Here is a 27,496-nt window from a genome sequence, read left to right on the forward strand (position 1 = left end):
AAAAATAACTATTTGGTACTCTTAATTGAATAACATTTTTTACTCATATTACATGTATTCATAACAAGTCATGATATTAATTACAGTATATTTAAAAATAAACATTTCTTTTAATAATATTGTATTGTTTTTTAAATAATTTTTAATTGAATGACTTCCTTGGTCTTGATGTTGCTTTACCAATGAATCAATTTAGAGTTAGTAAGTGAAATACGCATCGTGGGTTCGACATCAAGCTTGTTTCTTGATTTGGTTTTGATTTTAGTTAATATTTTTATTACAACATGTAAACATATTAGTTTATGGCCTTTGCATACTCAAATTTAACTCATTTAATAACGAAAAAATATCTGATAGATACGCAACTTTTGTCAACCAAATTATATCTTGAAAATGGATGGAAAACAGTGAATTTTTTTCTCATAAAAATACTTCTATTTCAGTTCTTAATTCAAAAAATCTCGTTGAAATTTTTCTCCGTGATAACCAACGTACATGAGGTTTCATTTATTATTTATAAGACTTAAAAATAAAAATATTATAATAACGTTTTAAATTTTTATCTGACCCATTTAAAATTATTGGCGATCCGAAATTGTGTCGCGACCCTATGGTTAAGAACCGCTGATATAGAACATTGTGACTTTTTTCTTAATGCACAACTATTAGATTTATATTATAATTTAAAAAACATGGTCTTACAAAGACATAATTCATAATTAAATTCTAATTTTTTATAAGTATATTTTTTTATATGATAGTTTATGTTTATATATTACAAAACTTAGGAAAAATTTAAGTAAGGAAGAAGGGTTGAGACTCTTTAAAATTTGCCAACTGGTAGTAATGGTCGACATTTTTACAATTCTCCATACCTCTAATAATTAGTCAGCAGGTATCACACTATATATATATATAGTAATATAATTTTTATTATTATATTATTTTGACGTTAATCAGCTATTTACATTTACATTTAAGAAATGCTCCTATACTTATGTATACTTATGTATCTATATTATCACAATTATTAATATTGGTTATTGTGTATTTTTTAACCAATTTTCTTACTCTGCAATCTAATATATATCTCAAATTTAATTATGAATATGTAATGATTATTAATACAGTATAGTACTCAGTCGACAGATTTTTTTATTGAAAGTCGGTAATATTTTCATCAAAATCACACTGTAAAAATAAACTTTCAAACCGCTCCTACAAATATTTACATAAAATATTAAAAAAAAAAATTAAAACATTAAAAAAAACACACACAAATATGATTTTAATACCTTACAATTATTAAGCACGTATGTAACTTTCAAGATGATAATTCATAAAAATAATAAAAACAGATTTGAATTGTAAAATATAATTTTATATAATGTTGTAATTTTACATGCGAAAACATAATATAATATGTTAAAAACTAAGAATAAATACATGTTAAATGATCCTAAATTTGTATTGTAAAATATTTATAAACAGTGTACAGAGTGTTCCATGAAAATATGAACAATTTTGTATAGGTTTGTACTAACTATAAGTGTGGTAATATTTTAGATATTCTCGTATGATATATTTTATATTATAAAACAATACAGATAAAATATAACTTAAACAAATTTTTATCAAAAAGAATCTAATAAATAAAAACCCTGTACAAGTTCAAGGATAATATGTATGAAAAACCAAGAGATGTTTACTAAAGTAATCTTATAAAGAACTCCCTAATTATGCATTGTAGTTGTTCACCTCGAACACAATGATCATCGGTTGGGAATGGTATTTGCTATAAAGCTAGCTAGCCATCATTTATAAATGTGATCGGGTGGTGTTCAGTCCGTAAATCGTCTACAGTACGAACAAATTTAACGTATCTTTATAAATAAAAATAAATAAATAAAAAAAAACGTGCCAACAAAATACTTTGTTTTTGTTCAGTTTTATTAATATCAAATACTTAAAGAAGTGGAAAAAAAATCGAATATATAGGGGATGGGATTTTTTATGTCGTGAAAAATTTAGCAAATTATTTAAAATCTGTAAACGCCAATATTACTCATATTGTGATTGACTTGTATATTAACCAATCAGGAATCATTGAAAGGTAAGAATTTAATTTTAATATCGTTATAATAAAAAGTGATACTAAATACAGAAACAGGGTACATCATTAGAATACATATTTTAAAATGGTCATATTTGAAAAACCATTTTCAAAATTCAATAGAAATTATATTTTCAAAAGAAAATTGTTGATCAGAACTTTAGAAATACTTTAAATGTATTTAAATATACTATTTTGGTTTGGAAAAACGTTTACTCATAATTTACACAAAATTATAATTATATTTGACGAAATCTATAGTTAAGATAATCGTAAAATTTAAAATTATACAAAACACTATAAATCACATGATACAATTTTTTTTTCATTCAACCTTATTAGAATATTATCAAATTAAACTCATTTGTGATTTTAAAATATTACAAATTTAGTTACCCAACATCATATAATGCATCATTAAAAATGAATTGTTATTATTTAGCATAAATTATTAAATTATTAATGATGTTTACAACTTTCTACAAATGAATAAACAGTGTTATTTCAAAATTACAATATTATTAGTCAATATTTTTCAATTAGCCTAGAAATTTTCAAATTGTTCTAAATATGAAACCATAGTATGTACTAAATTTTTCTGCTTTAAAAAAATTGGTGATAGTGGTATCGAGTTTCTGACGTGTATATTATTTGACATAAATCTGAAAATAACCAAAAATTATAATATTAATTAACTGTTATATCGCAAGTTACATACATTTTTCGTTATTGTTGTTTTCTAATTTAAAAACAATATTTCTTATGCCATCTATGATTTTATTTATTGTTTTTCAATTAGTTGATGATTCTTTGTGGCATTTAATAAAATAAATTGTATGCATTAACACAATAAATAAAAATACATTAAAATGATTCTATTCAATTTCAGATTAAAATATAATATGAAATATATGATTTAAAATCATAAATTTATCATTGTAAGTATATTTTCATAAATAAAAGTAATTCTTAACAACTTTTAATAAAATAATTAAGAAAATGTAATAGTGAATTTATATTGGATCGAAGAATTAGAATTTGTTTGTGTGTCGTTGTAAATATATGTGTTGATTTGATTTTTATTTGCTTTTCTATTAAGACACAACATTAGAATTTATCACATTAAATATTCTTGAAAATTAATGTAATTTAGGACATAAGTTACATTTTTAAAACTTATAAAAATGTTAAATTTTTAAAATTTATTTATTTTTAATAATCAATGAATTATCATTTGAACTAGTTTTACATTAATTTTTCCTACAAAAGACATGAAAATATTAATTTATATAAATACTTTAGTTATAGTATAAGATACTTAATATAATTTACAAATATTTTTTCTTTTTTTTTAATATTGCTTTCGCTAAATAAATCTAGTGAAAAAAAAATGAAAAATGAACTTTTTTAAATATACCATCTGTTTTCAATATTTGTGTTTAAAAGTAACTGTATGGAACTTCTGAACAGACTCACTATCTTGCGTTAGAAAAAATAATATTGTAAAACCAAACAGTTTTTTCATTTTATGCGTTCTTAAAAATAATAATCTTTCCAAGTCGTACAAAAATATTCATTAATTTCTTTATTTTGACGATTGTTCGTGAAAAAATTACTATGTTTAGAAACCGTGATAAAAATTGTGTTTGAACCTAATTCAATTCAATTGCATACCCTTTAATAATATTTAAAAGTATTTTACAGCTATATTTTATATTTCATTTATTTATAAATATAACGAGATACTACTGCTGAACAAAGCTCTAAACAATAAAATATTTTCGGTTTTCAGTAGATTTATTTTATTCGACCAATATGGCCTTAATCAAATAACTAATTTTTTATTTCTATAGATACTCAAATTAACATAGGTGGTAATAATTCAAATGCTTATGTCCAATATAGTTCAACTATTTCCAATGTTATTTTATAATGATTTTAACTTAGGAAATCGTTAAATTATACTTCCTAGAGATGTTTTATCTCACCGATAAATATCAAAGTGTGATCATTATCTACCATAACAATACTATTTATAAGTGAATACATATTAATTAAGCTAATACACAATACACAAGTTACACGATATAACTCATATAATTACGCATATAATCTTAGACTGATTTTCAACTGATTAATTTTTTATTATTGTAGTAAAATACATATATATGTGTATATATATATATATATATATATATATATATATATTTAGACCACTAAACAATAGTAAACCATATAACGTCCTAAATACATATTTTAAGGTTTAGTGTGAAAAAAAATAACCAAGCCAAGTTTTTATACATACATATAAGTATGTACTAACCTAACCTAACCATTTTTTTTGTAATAGTGTAATATTCTTTTATTTTTAGATGATCACGTTTTTCCCATTATTGTATCATTTGAAAATTATCATCCTAATAACAACGAATATTCTTGAATGACAACATAATATATATATATATAAATATGATTAGTAACATTTAATTTATTACATTTATATAATTCGTAATGCTCGTATGGTTTTATGTAGAAAATCATCCTATCTATGGTGGTTATTAAAATTTAAAAACAATATTATTAATCAAACATTTTCACTTTAACCTACATTTTTAAAACTGTGTGAAAATCAATTTTAAACTACATTCATTGTAATAAATGTCAAACTAATAATACGTTTTTTCGATATCACTGATGTAGGCTTCACAAACTAAAAATGTTTAAACAACAACATACTAATAATTAAATAACTTATTCACAACAATTCATATCACTAATTCAAAATTCATAGCTGATGCTGGTACCAGAAAATTAAGAATTAATTTTGGCAGTTTTATTTAGGTAATGAATTCCAAATTGTATTGTTAATGCCTAATAGGCATTGCCTAGTGTTCAAAAATATTGATTCTGTAGTACCAGTGTCAGTGACCTATAGTTTTCACATGAAAACCATGATATTATAATGTAAGACTTTTATTGATATGGAAAATATAAATTATTTTTTAGTGACACTATTTCAATAATATCGGTATCATTCGTACGCTTTGTACCGAATTCAATATCTGGTTAAATATGTATAAAAATGGAAAGCTTATATACTTATATAATCAAATATTATAAAACACTTATAATAAAAAGAAATTTTCTTAAATATAATAATATTGGCCATAATTGGTGAAAAATATCGGTATACATTTATCGATGTTATTTTGTGTTATTATGTTTATTTTCGTACTTTGTAGTGCAGGGTCGTAAATGGCCATATCTTACATTCACTTTTAGCATTTGTTATCAAATAGTCAATGTTTCATAAAAAAAAATAAGAAAATTAAACGTCCTCATAAGCCTGTGATAACATCGTAAATATTTTTTAAAAGATATCGATTTTTTATTAACTGATCAAATAAAATCTTAGCTAATAACTATATAAAAAACACTCGATCATTTTAAATTTATAAATAATCTTTTTTATTCGGCTTGGAATGCATTTTAACCGGTCAGTTGTTATTAATTTTTGAACTCTCAACTATTTAAACGAGTTATTTCAAAGAAATTATTGTTTTATTTACATTAAAGTAACAAAAGTAAGAACAATATCTGTTAATTTACTTTCTAAAATAGTGCTTCTCAACGGAGGCGATGAAGGCGTACCGAAGGGCGGTGAGCTCGTTTTGGGCGATAAGAGGGAGGTGAATTTTTTTTCTGTTCAAAACAACGCAACAAGATTTATCTGTAATTGTTTCCCATTTATCGATTTCTAAAATAAATTCGTGATCATGAGATATAAACTACATATACCAGAGGCAGTGTGTTATTATCTAATAACGAAAAAAAATAAACTGACGTCAAGAAACAACATAATTTCCAAACTTATAGGCTCGAATAGGAGCAACAATGCTAAGGTCTTACGAATATCTGCAATAGCGTTAGTGTGGTCGAATATTGAGCCCCTGTTTGGGAAAGAGACGTAAATTGCCACAAAGTTGACACGCAATTTAATCATACTATGCGAATCATCTTAAGTATAGTTAGATCCACTTAAGTACAATAGTTTCCGACACTTGCTGATATAGCTCCATCAGACTTAAGTAAATTGCAACTCACAGAATAAATAATTTAAAAAAATAATAAAACATCCTGAGCTTAGTAGTCTTTACATGACGACTTCGCAGTGTACCCTCCCAAAAAAATTAAATCAAGAAACCCTATATGGGAACTGAAAAACCAACAAATGTCACAACGGTGGAAATCTGGAAAAAACGATCGAAAAATTCTGGTGTACGGAACGTTTCACTCAGTATCGCTTAAATTAATTGGGCCTCCGGCAAAAAATTAACAATGGACCTCTAAACAACTTAATATTGGAGAAAATTCAATAAATACCTACTAAAAATTTTTTTCTTGTTACGCTCAAACTCTACTGCAAATTTTAATTCATTTTTGTTTTTATATTTATCAAAGCTGATATTATTGAATTATTATTATGTTCATGTATTTGTCTGTTAACAACACATCTCAATTTTTCAAAGTACATTGATTCTAATCAAGAGAACAAAAATGTAAAAATTATAGTGGTTATACCTAGTTATATTAAATCAAGTCAACAATATTTCAAGATTAAGATAAGAATAACCTAATTTTAATTTAATTCAGGAAAATAATTACTATGATTTTTCATGTTAGCTTGGTTGCTTTGAGTACAGAGGTGGATTTAGGAAAGGTTCAGGAGTTAAACTGCCCCATAATTAATATTTGTTGACAAAATTAACCTCTTGAAGACTTCTTATATATTTTAAGTGTGCCAACTATAAATTGAAGTTAAAACTAAACTGGCAAATTCTCCAATTTTCAGCCATTCTCTTTAAATGAAGCCACTAGTTTAATTGTATACTAAAATAAAACATCTCTATGCTGACATATACACAATGTAAGATAACATAAAATAAGATGAATTTTTACAGTAATAATTATGAAAAAACTTAGAAAACAAATACGAGTATTATATGATCATATTGCTTTTTTGTTACAAGGAATACATTTATAATTCATTTACAACTCTAATAAGTTGTTTCTTGAAATAACTAAACCACAGATCTCTAACTGTGATTCCGCCCCTGGTTGGGTCCCTATTTTAAGAATATGGTAAATCTCAGGGCCTCCGGCGATTGCCGGGTGTCAGACCGATGCTGGTTTTACTGATAGATAACCCAGAACCAAGTCCCGAGTTTCGAGTTTCCGAGACCACTATGGACAACATTAAATAGAGCAAGAACGGAACAAGGAAAATTTAGTTACTTAATGCACAAAGGGGGAAAGTTAGAATCCAATCTGTGAATACGGAATGCATCAAACGATACGCCATATCGTCGATAAATGCCAACAAACATATTTTATTGGAGGTCTGGAGAAACTGCATGAAGCAGAGGAGAAAAGTGTGAAATGTATGGAGGATCTGGATTTAAGACTGTAAGCTAGTACTTTATAAGTTACCAAGTCTACCCGTCTAGTCATACATAAACTTCTAGCTATATACCTATAGTCATAGTCTTATTTTGTGTGTTTTTATTTATTTTATTTAACTTATAGCTTATTAATATCTTTATCATCTTTATTGTAACTGTGCCTTATTTTTGTGATCCAATAATGTCATATGCAAAATAAAAATAAGTGATGATCTGTATTTTTATCAATTCATGAAGACATATGTTTGATAAATGTATGTAAAATTTAATTTATTTTTTGCAAGAGATGTATTTTGAAAAGTCCATTTGAGAACATATAATTCCGCACTATGTTCATCATTATTGTCCAGAAAAATTCATCATCTACTCATTTCATTAACACAATGTGTCGATAGGTCATATCGATTTTATCGATAATTTTATTTTGATTCATCAAAAATGTTATCTTATAAAAGTTATCTATATTATATTTTATGATATTTGCAACCAATCAAACACAGATCAAGTAAAATGTCGATTATTCGCATTAATTAATTCATGAAATAACGAAATGCAAATGAATGTTAAAAATGAATAATCAAACAATGATTACAAATTTTACTGGAAATAAAATCTTTTGAAACGATTCTATTTTCTTTTTTTTCTTTTTTAATATAAACTGTTTTATTTTCATTGATCTTCAAAAATCAATGAACTTTATAGAAAAAATTAGTTTTATTGAAACTTTTAATACGTAAATATCGTTAAAAATAATGTTTAAAAATATATTTTAAACGCTATAGATATTTATTATTATTATTATTATTATTATTATTATTATTATTATTATTTATCTTATAAATATTATTAGAGTTCACTGATTTAATTGCATTATTATTACAAGCAAGCGTATGAACAAAATAATATTATTTGATACAAAATATTAAAATTAAAACAAAATTCTATATCTAATACAGACGATATTAATAAACCAAATAATTTTTCTTTCAGATGTAGTCGATATTATATTTAATTTATAATAACAATTGATACGATTACATTTACATATTGGTACAACACTTTACTAAAATATCATATGAATACGTCATGATTCTCAGATTGCATCATTTTTGAATATGTTAAAAATATTATTAATTGGGATGGATTAAAATACCTAAATATCGTTATAATAAAATGATTTTAAAGAGAAGTGGGGTGAAATAAATATTCCATTAAAGGGAGTTTAAAAATTATTTGTTATTTATGATTGCTAAATGGTTTTTCACGTATAACATTTAAACCATATTTTTATAAAAATTATTATAGATTTGCATTGTAAAAAGAAAGTAGTCCGTTATACAAGTTGTGGTATATAAGTAAATAATGTTTATGTTAGGGGAAAAATGTATTATCGAGTATTGTATAATTGGCTCTTAGCCCGGTTCATTTGTACTGGACCCATGCTTAGTAAGCAAATTTGAACAATTTATAGTGCCCACCGTTTAACGTGCAATGTAATTTAAAAATTACTACAACCAGTATAACATTATAATTTTATTTTTTAAAATTATTGTGACATCGAGTAAAATTATACAAATCTAAAACTTTTATAAAAAAAAACAATGAATATAAAAATTATATTTTGAATTACACGTGCTACTGGATGAAATAGGTAAAATGTATTGTTTTACATTGTTGAACACCGTTACGTCAATCATATTAATATCCTTAACTTCAAAAATATAAAAACTTTTAGAATGATCTTCTTAATAGCATTGTGGCCTACCAAAAATACAATTGGTTACATAACTATATTATACTCGCACATGCTTCAGTTGTGTTACAGTGCTATATTTATAATTTTGATCTTTAGAGTTTCGAAAATTTATGATTCAAATAGTTTTATTAATTCTTCCTTCTTTTGTTTGTTTGGATTTTCAAATTCGCTTCCGATTTTGTATTTCTTGAGATTTTTCCTAAATAATTTTTCCTAGAACATGATTATAATTAATTTAATTAATGCTTTTTAATTTCATCCTTCTCCGTTTCTTTTTTCTTTCTTTTTTTTTACTTGTTTCTTCGACTGGCGTTTTTCTTAGTTTCTGTTATTCAGTGGCTCATTTAATACGAGGTCTGAACCTTTTTCAGTTTTAAATTTTAATAAAAAATGTCTAAAATATTAACCCCATTTTCAAGTTACATCTAAAAATCATAGTTCTGCCATTATTTTCACCCAACTATTTAAAGTACATATAATCGGTTTCCCAAAATATTTTTATATTGTTTGAATAATAGTTCGATTTATATGGTTTATACAATAGTGATCGATTATTACATTAATACAATTTAGAATACTTATAAGCCTTCATTATGAACGTTGTGCTGAAAATAAAAACTTTCTATTAGCAGAACAATTAATTTTTTCATGTCAGATACTACATCATATATTATATCTTTTCAACAGTTTATTTCCGTTTAGTTTGAAAAATGTTATGATTTTTTCAATTCTAATATGAAATTCTAATATTTTTATTTTGTTACATTGTCATTATAATTATAAATCATCTCGCGTATATCAGGTTATAAATTTGTTATTTAAAAATATTTAGTGTCAGATCAAATATAAATTTTGATCTATTATTGTCTATCGACTGCAATAATAAAAGTTAAAAAACTAAAGAATTAGTTAATAACATTTATTAAATATTAATAATATTCCTAAATAATAATCCATATTAATTTTCGTAGTTAATTAAAAATTCCAAGTAAAAGAAACGTTCGCCGTGAAATTTTTAAGATTCAACATTTCAGAAAATCCAAACTCGTCAAATCACATCTTTGATCGGGCAATATGTAAAAGTGACAATATCCTACAACTGTCTAAAAATAAGATCTCATTTCGCATTCATTCCATAACAATATTACTAATACTACAATGTTTTTGTATTAAGAAATTACAGTAAGATGTAATAAAAAAAAAAAAAACAATATTATTTTATTAAAAATTCGGTATATTGATTTGTTATTACTTTATTGATAATACACTCACGAAAACAAATTTTATAGATGTTAAGCTATTAATAATTTTATTTGCATTAGATTAAAATTTAAAATTACAGTATAAGTATTTATAGTACAATAACATTTAAATGTCTTTACTATATAAAAAAAAACCTTGATATATTATTATTGTCTCTAGAAGCTACGCTTGTAATAGAAACAATAATTTTAATAATATATACTTAATATACTCATATTAAAATTATCATATTTAATTTTCATTCAAACTTATCATACAATTAATACACATTTTATATACTGTAGTATTGTTGTATAAAATATGTAACAATAATAATTAATTATTTATATTGTTAGCTTAGCTTTGGTCACCTCACCATGACCACTATGGCTTTCAATAACGAACATCCTTTTTACAAAGAGTGAAATGATATAAAGTAGAAAATATATTCAGCGAAAACTCTCAATCACAGTCCTCGACAGAGCCATCACACAATGTGTTTGTAATTTGTTATGAAAACCTACAAGCCAGAAATTTCGAGGAAATTCGTCCAAACAGTGTATGAGAAATTTCAAAATTATAATTTATCCTAATCGTTTGGAAATATTCAACAGGTATGTACAACTTTATTTTTAATCGTAATTATCGTTTTAAGTATTAATTATAATTATGATATTAAATTTTTGGCAACAACTTTTTAATATATATATTTATATTATTGTTTGAATATTATACATAAGGTGATACACAATTTACCACCCTTACAGTAATAAATACAATGCATTATCATATATAAAGTCAATAAAATCGCGTCTGAGTATGAAAAAAAAAATAAGGGAATTTATTTTAATAAGAAAGATTATTTAAAATAAGTTCTTATTAAACATATATATGTAAAAAAATATAAATTCTTTGGTTATTATTACTTATTATTATCTAAAATGTGTTGATATAAGATATTATTTGTAAAATCGGTTTATACATTTATTATAGTATTAAATTATTTTTTCTTTATTTTATTTTGTATGTATAACTCTTCTAGAATTGGATTAATGTAAATATTATTTTGGGTATTTGATATTTTTTTTTTCAAAATTTATAATATGGTTATTTTATGTAACATGTTTATCAAAATTCGAATTAGGGGAAGCATTTTTAATTTTACTTAAGACAGGTGTTTTTAATATCTTATTTTAAAATTTCTTTGTGTTTTAACTATATAAAATGTATTACAATTAAATTTTTCAGTTTATATACACCAGAGATGGGCAACTGAATGCCGAGTATTTCTTTATCTGGTTCGTGTTACATTTTTAAATCACTTAATTATATTTTAGGGATTATTAGTATTTAATTTTTTCACATTGATCGTAAAATGTTAATATTATATTTTTATAAAGTATTGAACTCCAGTTAATTTCATTAAATATCAAAATATAATTTATATTCATATTGGCATAGCTAACTTTGGTATAGGTATTAAGTAATTATTTTATTGTATTGGTTGAGTAGTAAAATTAAATTAATTAAAATTAATACTAACTGCCAATTTGAATACTCTTATTCTAACTCTTGATTTCTTTACTATGGCCCGCTAGATTTTAAAGTTATAAAATATGGTCCTCAAATTACTTTGAGTTGCCCATCCCTAACATAAACCACAATTTTCAAGAGAAGATCGATTTTTCATGTAATTTTTAGTTCTAAATAATATTTTTTGAGAATTTGGGTAGTTAGAATCTTGTGGTATTATAACATTATTTTGTATAAGTTTCCTGTGAATAAAAAATTCAAATTTTTATCTTTTAAAGAAATTGTGATATCTTTAAGTTACTTTATTTTAATAAAATTTAAAATAAAAAATACATTTTTTACGATACCACCATATTATTTATTCACATAAATGATTAATATTCCATTTGTTAAAATGAACAATTTTATTGAATGATATACATTCATGTCACAATAATTCAAACTTCAATAAATCTGAAATAGAATTTAGGTATCTTTTTATGTTAAATAAGTCATACAATTTGATATTTTGGCAAATTAACTATTTTGTTCTGTTATTTAATTTTTAAATCATCATTATTCGGCTTTATATTAGCAAAAAATAGGAAAGCGCTTGTGAAAATCGATTTCTGGGTACAAATTTCCTTCTGTGAAGGTTACCAGATGTTAATAAAAACAATTGTACTCATAGTTTTCCCCTCGATACGGTTTTCTATTTCAATCCCAAGAAATAATTTAACCATGACATAATTAAATTAATTTAATTTATTTATTTCTTATACCTATAGTTATGATATATATTAAATTATTTTAATAATGACAATTAAAACGTTCAAACCGATATTATGAAGATTTCTATTGTATTTCTGTAATTGTTGAGCTTAATTGATTAAAACAAAAGTACTAATTAAAAAAAATAAATTAAAATAAAAACGAAATTTCATACTCAAAAATTGTTCTGAGCAGGTAATAACGTAATATTATACTATTTAATTATATTATTAACTTAAAATTATTCAAATGTATCACGCAATAAAGAAATTTTGTATTTCATTATTTTGGATTAAAATTTAAAATATTAAAAATGTATACTCTCTTATAATGTATGCATTGCATAAATATTAATAAATTAATTATTTTGAAATGTTTCAAGCACTTATATTATTTTATTTTTTTCGACATTTTTAAAATATGAATGTAACATAAAGTTAAAATTAAATTAGTAACAACAGTTGAACTTTTATAAAACCATAGATAGTGTGAAGCAAGGTATTTTCGTGGCATAAGAAATTTCGTGATATTGTTTGTCGAATGTATAAATAATGCCCTATTATAAGATTGACTTCAAAATTACATTAATCATTAAAATTATTTTTTATAGATCAATCTTTTTTCAAATCAATCGTTTAATAATTAATTAAATTATAGGTCCATGAAAAAAATACCTTAATTCAGTTCATAATAACTATTATAATTCAATTATATTGAAAATAATTCCCTAGAAGAATAGAATTAATAATAATTTTTCTAAAAAATGATCGTTTATAACATTTTTCATATTTCATTCGTTAAAATTAAGTTATATTCCCAAATACTTAGTAAGTACAGTTAATTTAAATTTGAAGGAAATAATATTTATGATATTTAAATAGCTGCGGCTCGTGCTATAGGGCACACGGGCACGTGCCCTACCAAAAATATTAAAAAATAAAAAAGTTTATTTATTATAAGGAAGATTTCTATACTAGATTAAACTTCTAGATTAAATGTCTAGTCTTTCTGGACTTGATGCATAGTCACTATCTGAGTGTATCAAATATAACTTAATAGAAGTAACAGGAAGCAACGAAAAATTAATCTCACAAAGTTATGACGGAGGTGATGTGATGAGTAGCCAAATTTCTGATATTCAAAAACTCATAAAAAATGAATACAAAAATTTACATTTCGTTCATTTTTATGCACATCAATTAAATTAAATTTTAAGTCAAGCTACAGCACAAATACGTGATGTACGAATTTTTTTACAATTTGACTGACGTATCTAATATTTTTTCAAATTCTCCACAAAGAGTTGCTGTTTTGGATAAAATTGTTAACCATAGAATCTCACATTCAACCAATACCAAATGGAACTTCAAAAATCATATTTTTAACATTGTTTACAAAAATTGAGAATTATTAATAAAATGTATGAAAGAGATTGAAAATACATTTAATCAAAATATTACAATTAATCAGGAGCATGGTATCCGTAGAATGTTAAATGATGAAAAAAGGTATATTTTGATTAAATATTTTTCATTGTTTAATGCCACACATGGATATGTTATATAATCATTGACTCTATCGAGGAAAAAAATGCGATTTCTCGATTTGAAAAAAATAAATAAAAACAAAGACAAAATTTAGATCATTATCAAAATTAATTACCAATTGAAATAACCCAGTGTCGAAAAAAAGAAAGGTTGCAAAAGAAGTATGTGATATTCTTATTTTTTGTGTTAAAGACAGGTACGAATATAAAACTCATTTAAATACGTCTCAATTTTTTGTATCAACTAATTTTACTTTGTATGAAATAATTTTCTGCAATAATATGTTAACGATACAATTGGAGCTTACCCTTTTTTTAATAAAAATAAGCTCAAAACTGAATTGGAAATTATTTATAAACAAACAGATTTTGACAATTTGGAACATATATTTTCAGAAACATTTAAAACTTTTACGTATTGTAACAATAATACTTATGACATAGACAGAAGATCAACGATATTTTTCGACATCGAAGAGGATAAAACATTTATACTAAATACTATGGCAGAAGAACGATTAAATTCATTAGCGATTTTATCAATTGAAAAAAAATGGGAAATCGAATAAAATATTTTAATGAAGAGGTCATCAAAATATTCATGAAGAGAAAATATAAACGAATTGATTTCGAATTTAAAAATATTACTGATAAGGGGGTTAGTTATCAGTAATAATTAAATACTATTATTTTGTTTATAAAATATAATTAATTTAATTAAAACCACAGTTTAATTGTTTTTAAATATTTAATATTTGCAGTAACATATACTAAGCATAGAGCCGCAAAGTGAATTAAAAATGTTTTGAAAAAAAAAAAACATAATACAAGTTTGAGTTTGAATTTGAGTTAAATTTAAAATAAACAGAAATTAAAGGGGGATGGTTGTGATTATATATATGGAGGAATATTTGTGCCCCACAAATTAATTACACGAGCTGCCACTTTAAATTTTTTTTATAATTTTATTTTTGAACATAATCTTTTATTTATTTGGGAAGATTTAGACTTAAGGTCACTCATCAAAATTGTTATACCAAAATAATTATATATTGCGAAATTATATTATATTAAATGTATAAATATCTAAAAAAATAAATGATATAAATCAAATGTTGAAGCTTCTTTAACAGAAAAACATTAATTTTGAAGAGCTATTGAGAATATTGAAATTTTTAACTACAGCATACGGTTATACCGATTCGTTTTTAGTTAGTTAATTTTGTAAGAAGTAACAAGTTTTAAGCAGAGTATATTATTTGCTTACCATTTCGTTTTAAATCTATTGGTTCGTTTTCATTGCCATCTTTTTCGTTTTCATTCCTTTTTGATAAAAATATAACTGTCTTTGTCAATTATTTAAAAAAAAAAAATACCTATGTCAATCGATTTAATCTCTTAGATTGAGCAGTGAAATAAATAATGCAAACAATGCAACAGCAATGGAATTATCGATTTACCGATTTTAACTAAATCGTAAACTGAATTAAAATATCTTATAGCACCAAACGTCAAAATCGACAAAAATAACGTAGGTACCAGCAAGAGTATTCTATAATGAAAATGTTGTGGAATCATTTGTACTTTTATTTTACTTTATCTTGGACGAATGGAAAAATTGATTCAATGTCGACAACTGTTGATGCAATGATATTGTGAGAAACCATTACAAAATTATCTTACTATGATAATTTTTAGTTTAATTGGAAAAAAACAACATCGCCGTTATACCTCAATATTGTACGAAAAAAAACTAACTACCAAAATAAATCGGCAGAAACATTAAAAATGAAATATTAATAAATCCAATGAATGTGAAATTATTTTTTTCCTTTTAAGCCATTATTTTTGGTCTTCTTATGTTACTATTAAAAATCACTTACCTCTAATAATTGACGTTAAAATTGTTGTCCTGTTTTGTTTTTAAAAAATATGGTCACCCTAGATTAGTAATTTAGGTATCCTTGGGAATTTAATAATGCGATTTGAAGCCGAAGTAAATAAAATATCGATTTTTGTTGTAATTAGATCCTGTAAACCAGAAAATCTGTACCATAAAATACGTAATGATACTATTGTGTAATATATGTATGTACACACGTCGAACCAGATTGCTATATTTGTAAGATTAATTACAGTTGAGAGCCTTGACTGGAGCATGACCTGCTAACCTTTTCACTGTTGTCTGAAGTTATACTTTATACACGTATAATATAGGATTGTTTGAGCTTTTCGTAACAAAACGTAATTCGGAAAATTTGTAACGTAACTAATTAGTCTACGCTACTTGTATACTTCGTTGATAAATTAACAGAACCATCTTTTCGTATATCACCATCTCAAATTAAAATATGAAATTTAATTCCGAATTAAAATGTAATGCTCCCCCGAGAAGAAAATGTACGTTCTCGCTCGCTTTATTTTATTTTTGTAATATAATATTTATCACAACGGTATTTATATTTATCACATACCTAGTCCTTAAGATTCGGAGAAATTCGTAAATTACTATACACATTTAAGCCAAAATGAAACTATTAATACGGTTTTATATATACGTAACTATATTGAAACACGCATCATAAGGAGTTCGTATTCCAATATTAATCACTGTTTCACATCATGACGTACAAAGCGATTCATTGGGTATGTCTAATTTCTCGCGTCGGAATCAAATTGAAATTCAATTATAACAGCACAAAAACTATTTACATACATTATCGCATATTCTCCGTGGATTATAGTTCAGTACTCGAAAAATTATTATAATAGTGGCCGTTAAGAAATGTCGTAATCTAATATTGTAAAGAAAATGTGTACATACGTTAAGCCGAACCCTTTCCGTAGTGAAAATATACAAAATACTATATTATTATAATGATATTCCGTACTGGATATTACGTGTATTAAATTCGCGTTCCCAAAAATTGTCGCGATTAAACTACGATGCCGTAATAACCATTTTAGTGCAAACATTTTCAATCCGAACTCATTATCTTCACGTGAGTTAACTGATAAAATCAGGAGTTTTTTCGAACTTTGCGGGCTTAAACACAGCTGGATGTAAAACGCGTAAATAAAATCATTCGATTAATCGGGATTGACTCTTGTAGAATAACATGGATACTAGAAAACTTGTAACATCATACGGTACGCGTCATTACCACAATCATTATCTTCGGATATTGTTATAACAATACATATTTTACAATAATGTTTGAATGTTTCAAAAATGATTATACTTTTATTTAAAAACTATGCGGCTTGCGACGTATGAGCATTTTTTTAATAATAGAATGTTATGCCACATGTGATTAACATCTACCAACGTAAAAAAAGAATAACCACACATATAGTTCAGAAAAAGTTTTTTCTTCATACGATAATAATATAAAATAAGTAGGCGGCACAGTGTATAGGTATTCCCTATTGCGTACATGTCGTTAGAACAATATTATTGTTTAAATTGCGTGTAATCCGAATGGAAATCGAAATTCGTTAATCGTTTTAGGTCAATATTATAATCACGTTAATGTGTTTAAGATCCTCCTAGGTCGCCTAATAAGTAATCCGTAATCGTTGTGCTTTCTAAAATATACTACATTATTTTCATGCCGATAGCTAACACATATCTGGGCTACTATGGAAATATGCAATTCCGCATTGTATTGCATTACGAGCGGATGACGTAAAATAAAAAATGCACGTAATATAATCTTAAAATAAGTATTTAAATTGAATAAGGCGTCAATGGACACTTGGTTTTTCCTCGCATTATAATAATGTAAAATAGGTAGAAACAGCGCATAAGTATTCTCCTATTGCGTACATGTCGTTAGAATAATGTTGTTTATATTGTGTGTTATCCGTATGGAAATCGATATTCGTTAATCGTTTTAGTTCAATATTATAATCACGTTAATGTGTGTAGGATCTTAGATCGTCTAATAAGTAATCCGTAATCGTTGTGTTTTCTAAAATATATTACATAATTTTCATGCCGATGGCTAACACATTTCTGGGCTACTATGAAAATGTGCAATGCCGCATTGCATTATGAGCGGATCGTAAATATGACGTGAAATGAAAAATACACGTGAAAATGTTGTATTAGCGTTTGAGCACATGGTATAATCTTAAGATACGTATTTAAATTGAACAAGGCGTCGCCGAAGACTTGATTTCCACGAGTTCGAATCTGACATTGGCTTTAATTAGAAGTAGGTTCTCATTGATGGTGGCTATCACTCTTGCCCCGCTCTGTACGGCTGAACGCAAACATACAGGTATAACTCGGTAAGCCAGACCGTTATCAATAATCGACGTGGATTTTCGTGGTAACTTGATCAATAAACTTGGTAATAAAATCCCATGAAACGCTCACTGATGAAACGCGCATGCGCGGCAGTGTATTTTGGGCCGATCTCTAAAGCCGGGTTCACACTACACTGTGACGAGTATTTTACCAGACCGTGTGCTTTGAAAATGTGATACCAATATATATCTTATGATGATGCTATCAAATTTTGGTTACATATTTTCGCAGTTTTCTTATTAGATATGAAATATTTTCATAAGTTTCAATAAATAATAACTGATGAATATTAAATTATATAGTAGACAGTATGTATTATATTATTATTAGGGCTCTGAACTTAATGCAATTAAAATTACTAAATATGCATGCACTTATGCGTTTAAAAAAGTACAAATATGCTTTAAAAATATGCACTTCATTTTTTTTAACACAAAAATGTTCATAAATAAAGATATTTTATTAAATATACTCGTACATAACAGTACAAATGTTGTTGGTATATTATACTAAGCTAAACATAATTTCTAGGTATAAATATATAAGATAAAATAAAATAAAATAAATAGTTTGAAATTTAAAATTTTTTTTCAAAATGTTTCCATTAGGTTTTTCATAGTGTCATAAAATAATTTCAAGGTTACTTAGCAATAAATTGATTAGCCCAGTTAGTTAGGTAACTTATGATTTATTATACGGTATACCTTGATGTAACAATATGGTTCAGTCAATCAGAGATAATTATTTTAGAAGACACGACACGGCACGGTGTAGTGTGAACCTGGCTTAATGCTTCGCCGTTACGTAAAACTCCGTTCAGTGCAAGTGATCTAAATTAATGAAAAATAAACGAACGTTAAGTCTAAAAACCATGGACTCTTTTAAATCCATTGTTTCCACGGTGTTAGATTTTCGATCGATTACGGAAATAATGAAAACCTATAAACATTTATCATGTTCGTTACTTTAAACGATTCAAACTTCCATCGATACGTTTACTCCCGGACCCAACACGTTTCCATACTGTTCCAATGTCAACTTCTACACTGTTAAAACTGCCTTGTCATATAGTATACTTCACCCGAAGAAACAAATGAAGATGCGCGTACACATATATTTGTAAATGGCGGTCGTGCACACGTCCATTGACGGAAATTGGTACCTATGCCCATCATGTAGTTTATAAGTACCGTAATTAAATGTCACGTGTGTAACTGGATATCTTGTTACGGGATTAATCGCTAAGTCGCGGCTATCGCCGGCATCTATTGTAATAATGCCAAAGTGTTTAATCGAACGCTGTGCGCATTTGTTACACTGCGGTAGTGAAGTTAACGCTCATTGAATATCGTCTTGCAGCTTTTTGGCATCACTGTGTAATAAAAATAATGTGCATGTTTTCAAGCTCCTAAAATAAAAAAATAAAAAAATCTAGTAACAAAGCAATTTATAGAATAACATTGATATTTTGATGGTTACGAGGTAACTGTGTATACATCGAAAATAACAGTAAATCGGAGTTTCGTCTATTAGTACTACTAGTTTCATTGAAAACTCTACTTGAGAACGCAATTAATAAGAACGGCTAAAATAAAATCTTATAAAACCGATTAAAGATTATATTTACAGCGGTACTGTATCGATTTTGTAAAATGTTTAACATTCACTTAGAGTTGTATTTATGTTCATAAATACTACACATAAGCGATTTTTTACTGGAAAAATGAAAACAAACTCAGAATTCGATAAAAACTTATATTTATGATCGTTCAACAAAGGTAACCTTAATAGTATCCTATTGAATACACACTCGTATACAGGGATGTAAACGATATATACTTGATATAAACTTACACGATATTTATTTTTATTTTTAATTTAAATCAATAATAATTATATATACACATAAAATAATTATTAATAATTTATAATCAAATTAAATATATTGTTTGAGGACCCTGACTTTGCGTTACCTTTGGGTTTTTATAACAATATTTAAAATATCGTATTTTTGGTTGATGTTTACATCTCTACCTTCTTTGTAAACTCCCTTGTATGTGGTACATTATACTTTGAAAACTTAGGATATGCTAAAGTAATAATATTATTAATGCTATGTCATAATTTTCGTCGATTAAATACGTAATTTTTTAAAAAAAATTTGCAACACTCTAGAACCAATTTAAGAATTAACCTGTAAAGTAAGTTCAAGTTGTAGACATTCTAAATCTATTATATATTTCAACATCAATTGATTTTTATCTGTTATGAGAATATAATATAATTAAGAATATCAAAAAAAAAAAAAAATTAAATTAAAAAAATAATTAATAATCAATTTAATAACATTTTATGTATTATATATATAAATTATTTATAGATTAACAATTATATAATAATTACACATAATTATGTATTAACTGTTTACCGTTTGAACACAATGATGCTGATGATAGTATGTATCTTGTACTTGACATTGAACTTCACTTTAAGTTTGATTTCTACACTTTTATTAATTTAGCTGCAATAATAATTATAGTATACAAGGTTGGAACGAAATTACCTAAAATACCGTGAAATTTCATAATATATTTTACGTTCGTTTTTTGATCGTTCGGTGACATTTAAAATATAAAAACAAAAAAAATAAAAAACTGAAAACCGTCATATTTATGAAACAGATGCTTAAAAATGGACAATTAATATTGTATAATATTGATGACTTGTACGGTTTGTTGTTTCGTATAGGTTATTATATCTTGTTGTGTACTCGTATACTGGTACAAACACAGATTTTTAAAATAATTAAAATTGTACGATGAGCGTTGACACAGACGGGCAGGAAGGCTTGGAAGGACTCGATAAAATATTATTGTGTTATATATTTTGAATCATTGTTTGATTTTACACACAAATCGTTTATCGACGCCCATCAAGGTTTTGATTTATTACTGCAAATAATATTAACGCTTTGCCTTGCCGCGTGGATCGGTTTCTCCCATTCGGTTCAGTAACACGACAAGGTTTTCTACGGAAATTACCTATTAAAGTTGGTTTGTTCAAAAGCTTTCCGTCCAAAAATAACGTCCGAAATAATGCCCTTAACCACGTAAAAACATGATATTGCATTAACGGTTACGCGGTCTGCTGTCGGCGCGGATTCTTATTGTAATGATAAAATATTATTTAAGCCTCGGGAACCAGGAAATTAAATGTTTTCGTGGGGTAGCTGAGTAGATATTTCAAAAGGACGTGATGCACCAGTAATTTAAGACTAAAAATACGTTTTACGCGGGACAAAACCATTTAGTTTAAATTCATAGTACAGGCTCTACTTTTTGTTTATTTTATTTTATTTTTTTTATTTTTTTTATAAAGAGAAAATCACTATCTGTAATATAGCGTTTTTATTATTTTGCTAAAGTAAATTAATTCAGAGTTATTTATTTTTTAACATTTGTAAAATTTCAAATTTTTTGTTAAGCTATAATAGATTATTGAAAAAAGTTATCGGAAAAATAAAAACACTACGCATAGGTTATGTTCTTTTCTTTAAAAATAAAATAAAAGGAAATGTGATATTCTGCCAAAAAATCAAAAAAAAATTATTATTTTATTTATAGGGACACATTTATAGATATTTTTGATTTTGTTCGGGTATCATATCCACTTCAGACGTTTAGACTACATTACTGATAAAATTGATAATAATAAAAATTGCATTTACTGAATATATTTCTTCAATTCAAGTGTCGGGTGTTTTCCATCAAGAAACAAACGCTCAAAAAAGGAATAACCAGTAAATATAAAAAACATTAAGGACACGTGTTAGAGAATAAATAAATATTGTAATTTTGGTGGGGAAGAATAGCCGAAAGATTTATTAGCTAATCCAATACGAATAAAAAAAAAAAATGTATCGTAAAGAAAACACAATACTCGTTTAAATCATAGCAGTAGTAAAACGTACACATTTGGAAAAGCATATTCATGTGATGAATCGTACCCTAAACATTGTACGAAAACTTATTTTACTAAGCATGATTAAAAATGTTTTTATAAATCTATTAAAATAATAGGTAAGTGCCGTCTTTACATATTTTCCTCGGATAACAGCTGTCGTTTTATTTTTTAAACACGCACCGGAATAACGGCGCGTTCTAACAAACCAAAACAACCGTTGATCGCCGCACGTCGTACATCGTAACACTAAAATTAGTGATCACACTAAGATTAACGATCAAATCGGCCCAATGACATTTGCGTTCAGTGCCGCGTTAAGCTATGTAGCCACCCCGGGACAAATTAAAATATGCCGTCCTTAAGAAAATTATAATTCAAAATAAAAAATAATATATGTAATGGAAATAATACGTATTATAGTTATACAGTCGTACAAGAAAACTTATAATTGTATAATTTTTATTTTATGTTGATCCTTAAAAATTTGCCACCCCGGGGCAATCGACTCCTCTTGTGCCCCGTTTAACGCATCTCTGTTTGCGTTACACGAAGACACGAATAAGGCATACGGATATCGATCTAATGTGTGCACCGACGTTGATCGTCGACCTCGGTGCAAACCGCGTCGCGGGGGCTATTACGAATCGGAGACACTTGCTCGCCGGCACCAAATCGCTTTCGGACGGGCCAACGGTTGTCTCTACCGCAATAACCTAACCGCGTGACGGGTAGTACGCATGTTAGGCGTGCACACCGCATAAATGCGAGTTAATTCGCCCCAGTGACCTGTTAGTCCGGTGTGGAATTACGATTTTCACGAGCGACTGGACGATGAAATGATTTTTATTATTATTATTATTATAATTCGGTCAAGTCGGAAATATTGTGTTATTGACATTGGTTGGGGTCACGGTGCCACCGATAAATACGTCTTCGCCGCGATCGTAATAATATTTTATTTTAGATTCTGAATGAAACGAGAAATGTATCGGTTTTGCTTTGGTGTGTGTGTATTTTTTTGTCTGCCTACACGATTTCCACCAGAAGGATTGGTCCGATCATAAATAAAAAGTAAAATATATCAGGAAATAGATTCTACCGTAGTGGGTGCTTTAGGTTAACAGCAGGAGTCATTTTTTTTGAACTTCTCGACAGGTTTCCGAATACTAAAATAAAACGAAGACAAATCGTAGGAAACTTCAATTTTTAACGAAATTCGAAACCATAACATTAACTATCGCATTTTATATTATTAAATATTAGTTTTTTTCTTTACTTTAATCTATAAGATTTCTATAAACTGAATTACTCCGATCTTAAAAGTTTTCTAACAGGAAATGTTGTTTCGTTGGTACTTTTAAAAGGGTCAATACACGACTTTTCCTACAGTTTTTATAATGTTTGTGAATATATTACGAAATTTTATAAAAATACAGCAAAATTTATAGCATACCGACTTTCGAAGAAGTCAAATTTTTGTTTTCATTAAGATTCTTTTTGTTCTTTATAGATAATTAAAATTTTTATGTTTTCTTAGCTTTATTCCGAAAATATCGATAAAATATTTTGTGTTTGACAAAAATTGCTGAAAATTAAAATTTATCATAAATGTCTATTATTGATTAATTTTAAAAAAATTAGCATTAATTTCAAAACAAAAACCAAGAGCGATTGAATATTAAATTTTGAAAAAACGATAAAAATAACGAAAACCAGGTAGATTTTAGCCATTCAATTAATGTTAGTTATTTAGTTAAAACAGTACATAGTTTTTCAACATTTTTTTAATAAAATGTGTGCTGTTTAAAGGAACTTGAGATTTTCGATTTTTCCAATTCCTTATGCCCTCTTTTGGTAAAAGTTAGTTCATTAAATATTCATCGTGCCTCAGTAAGAAGTTTGATTCTTCTACTGCATCTTAAGAATCCTACACTAATCCGCCCGATCTCTTTCACTCAGAATCGTTTTTTCGAGAGCAATGGAGGTCATTGGTTTCAAGTTTGAAATGCCAACACTGTTCACTCGTCCCTGTAATCGACCCGACCGTGGAGTATCGCCTAACCTAGAAATCTCGTTGTTGTCCACGAAAAGACGTCTACGGTGCCAATATACAATATAATTATTTACTTGTATTTACATAACTCCGTCGTTACGCTCTCAGTGCAATGACCGTCGCCCTTTTCGGATGAATTTAAAACATTAATGTGCCGTTATGGTTATTGTTATCGCTATGTACACAATGGCGTAATACACTATACAGGGCGCGTGCTGTTACATGCAGTATGATGGGGTGGCAAGGGTACAACGCATGGTCTGAAACCTTCTTGAAAATTACGAGACTCGACCCGCGCGTGAACATACGATTATTGCTATCAGAGGCGGCTTGATCATGAATGTTGTGGTCCACTGAATTACCAAGAAGTTTTTAGGGTGGGTACTTGGTCTTGGCGACTGGTAGCGGTAGGTACTATAAAATTGGTAATTTAACAGAAACTGGGTAAATTGTTGTGCTTAATATAACTTTTTGGTAGGTGGTATTAACTATGCTTGAACTGAAACATGTCAAACCGCCTATGATTATAATTATTGTTATAATTATTAAATTACCCGTTTTAAAATACTGTACAGTGAACAGATAGACCGACGTGCAAGAAACTCACGATTTACACGGTGATTAACGGCAAACGATCACCGATCGTGTTTCGTAACCGCACTTGGAACCGACGAATCGCGAACGACTTCGGCACGCATATAGGCACGTGACGTCTTGTATATATTAACAGTGCGCGTAATCGGGTGTTATCGACGACATCGTAACACGAGTTGCCGCGCGCCCGATAGTTACGGTCGTCGTAGTGCATTAGACTTTTTCGAATTCGTTTTTGCGGTCGGTTTTTATACATATTTTTATTATTTTTTTTTTTTTTTTTTTTTTTTTGTCAAACCAAATAACTCGACGCTTATGATACCGATACGACCGCCTCGTTATAAGTGTCTCGTCCGAATTCGATTTACGCAATACTGTATAAACACTTGGAGGCACGTGACCCCTCCGTGCAGGTGGACCCGGTCGGCGACGAAAATATTATAATAGTATAACAATATATTACTATCTACAGCGAGAGGACTCTGACGAACACATTTTCCAGTAAGAAACATGTTTTCATTTTTACATAACTCGCGTGACAGCGGTTGGACGGCCGTAGTTTATGTGTAACATTTTTATAATATGAACGGCGTATCTAAATAGTAATCTTACAAAGCGGCTATATGATGTTTTAGTTTTTGTCATAAAAAAAATGTAAACTCATAATGAGCGCAATTCGATATTTACTACGATTTACCGTCCGGCTTCTAAGCAATCGCTTTGGAATTCAATGACGATAAATTATTACATTTCATCCCATGTTATTAGTGTTGTTTTAAGACAACACTCCGGAACAAAAATTATATCTTCTTCTCTTATTCTTATACCAAAATATGTCTGACCGCTCTTTGTGGTCAAATATAGTATGTCGAATCACTTTTCTGATTTTTTAATAATTTTTTGTTTTTTTTTTTAATAAAAGTCACGTAGTATGTGGAAAGCAGTTTCTACTTTATGGCACCTAGCGTAGATTCGACAATCACTAACTGTGTATTAAAAATGAACATATATATTTAATGCACTCTACAACCGCGGGTCCGGGAACGTTTATTAAGACTTTGTACGTCTGATTTCGATATTTGTATGAAAGACAGTTCATCCTACGAAAACGCGTAAAAAAAAATAAAGTCATTTATAATGGAGTAGAATAGAACCGAGAGGAGAAAATAAATTCGACTACAAAACAAAGTTACTTTTAAACATAAATACGATATTACAATACGGTCTTTGGTTTGGTTTCTGGACACATGGAAGAATGGCGAAAATGATCAAGCGTGGACTTAGCGGTCGGTCTTTCGGAGAAAAATAATCAAATAATGGACACGTGGACTTTTGGCACCTTAAATGCATAGGATTACAACGAGATCGGTGCAGCGCGCATTCTCCTTGACACGATTAAAGTCGACGAAAATATTATACCGGTCATCGTGCGAAAAGGACGTTTTCAACACATCACGAAAACACATCTCCTCGACATCCCCGTTCTCCGATATTGAATTCGATCCATAGCGTATCGCCGCGTATTGTATAACAACAACGTTATTATTAATAATATCATTATTATAGTTATTATCATCGGTGCTATTATCAGGCCGTTGAGTCACAGCGTACGGAGAGTGACGACACTTTAACGTAATAATATAGTATATTATTATAGTATAGTGGTTCCATTGAAGTCGGTCAGACGGTCGGCGAAGACTTCACGGCGTATCGAAACGCGCATGTTATTATTATGTCGACGACGCGTTCACGGGTTAAATTCGATACTGAAAGGTAAATGCAGATAATAGGTATTTTATAACACGAAGTAAATAAAAATTACATTAATCAATATGCTATGCTGAAACCGTAAAAACATTTTTGACTACAATTAAATTACGTTTCAGTCATATCCCAAAAATAATAATTGCTTTCTAATTAAAAATTAGAATTTTCGGATTGGAAATAAAGTTATCCGATAATCATTAACGTAAAAACAGATGGACAGTTATTTGTTTCGTTACAAGTTATGGTACTACACGTATTTTCTAATTACGTAGTATAGTAGTAGTTCCATTGAAATCGGTCAGGCAATTGATAGAGACTTTTTTGGCGAAATAAAATGTGTATATTATTACTATGTCAACGACTTGTTCGGGGGTTAAATCATTTTCATGTGTTTCTCTTCTA

General features: G+C 27.4%; 1 protein-coding gene across 4 annotated transcripts in view; it reads left to right on the top strand.

Moving 5' to 3' along the window:
* The first annotated feature begins 1,808 nt into the window (after positions 1 to 1,808).
* LOC112688094 (elongation of very long chain fatty acids protein AAEL008004-like) overlaps positions 1,809 to 27,496 on the top strand; it is a 37,238-nt gene continuing 11,550 nt past the window's right edge. The window contains exons 1-3 of one of the 4 annotated variants that reach the window (XM_025561110.1): positions 1,809 to 2,113; positions 10,930 to 11,187; positions 26,985 to 27,100. In XM_025561110.1, the coding sequence (XP_025416895.1) occupies positions 11,135 to 11,187; positions 26,985 to 27,100 (169 nt within the window). In that variant the 5' untranslated portion in view covers positions 1,809 to 2,113; positions 10,930 to 11,134. The remainder of the gene's footprint in view (positions 2,114 to 10,929; positions 11,188 to 26,984; positions 27,101 to 27,496) is intronic. The other 3 variants (XM_025561111.1, XM_025561112.1, XM_025561113.1) reach the window with 3 other exon arrangements.

This window comes from Sipha flava, unplaced genomic scaffold (genome assembly GCF_003268045.1).
Source record: "Sipha flava isolate LNK unplaced genomic scaffold, YSA_version1 378_pilon_pilon, whole genome shotgun sequence".
NCBI lineage: Eukaryota > Metazoa > Arthropoda > Insecta > Hemiptera > Aphididae > Sipha > Sipha flava.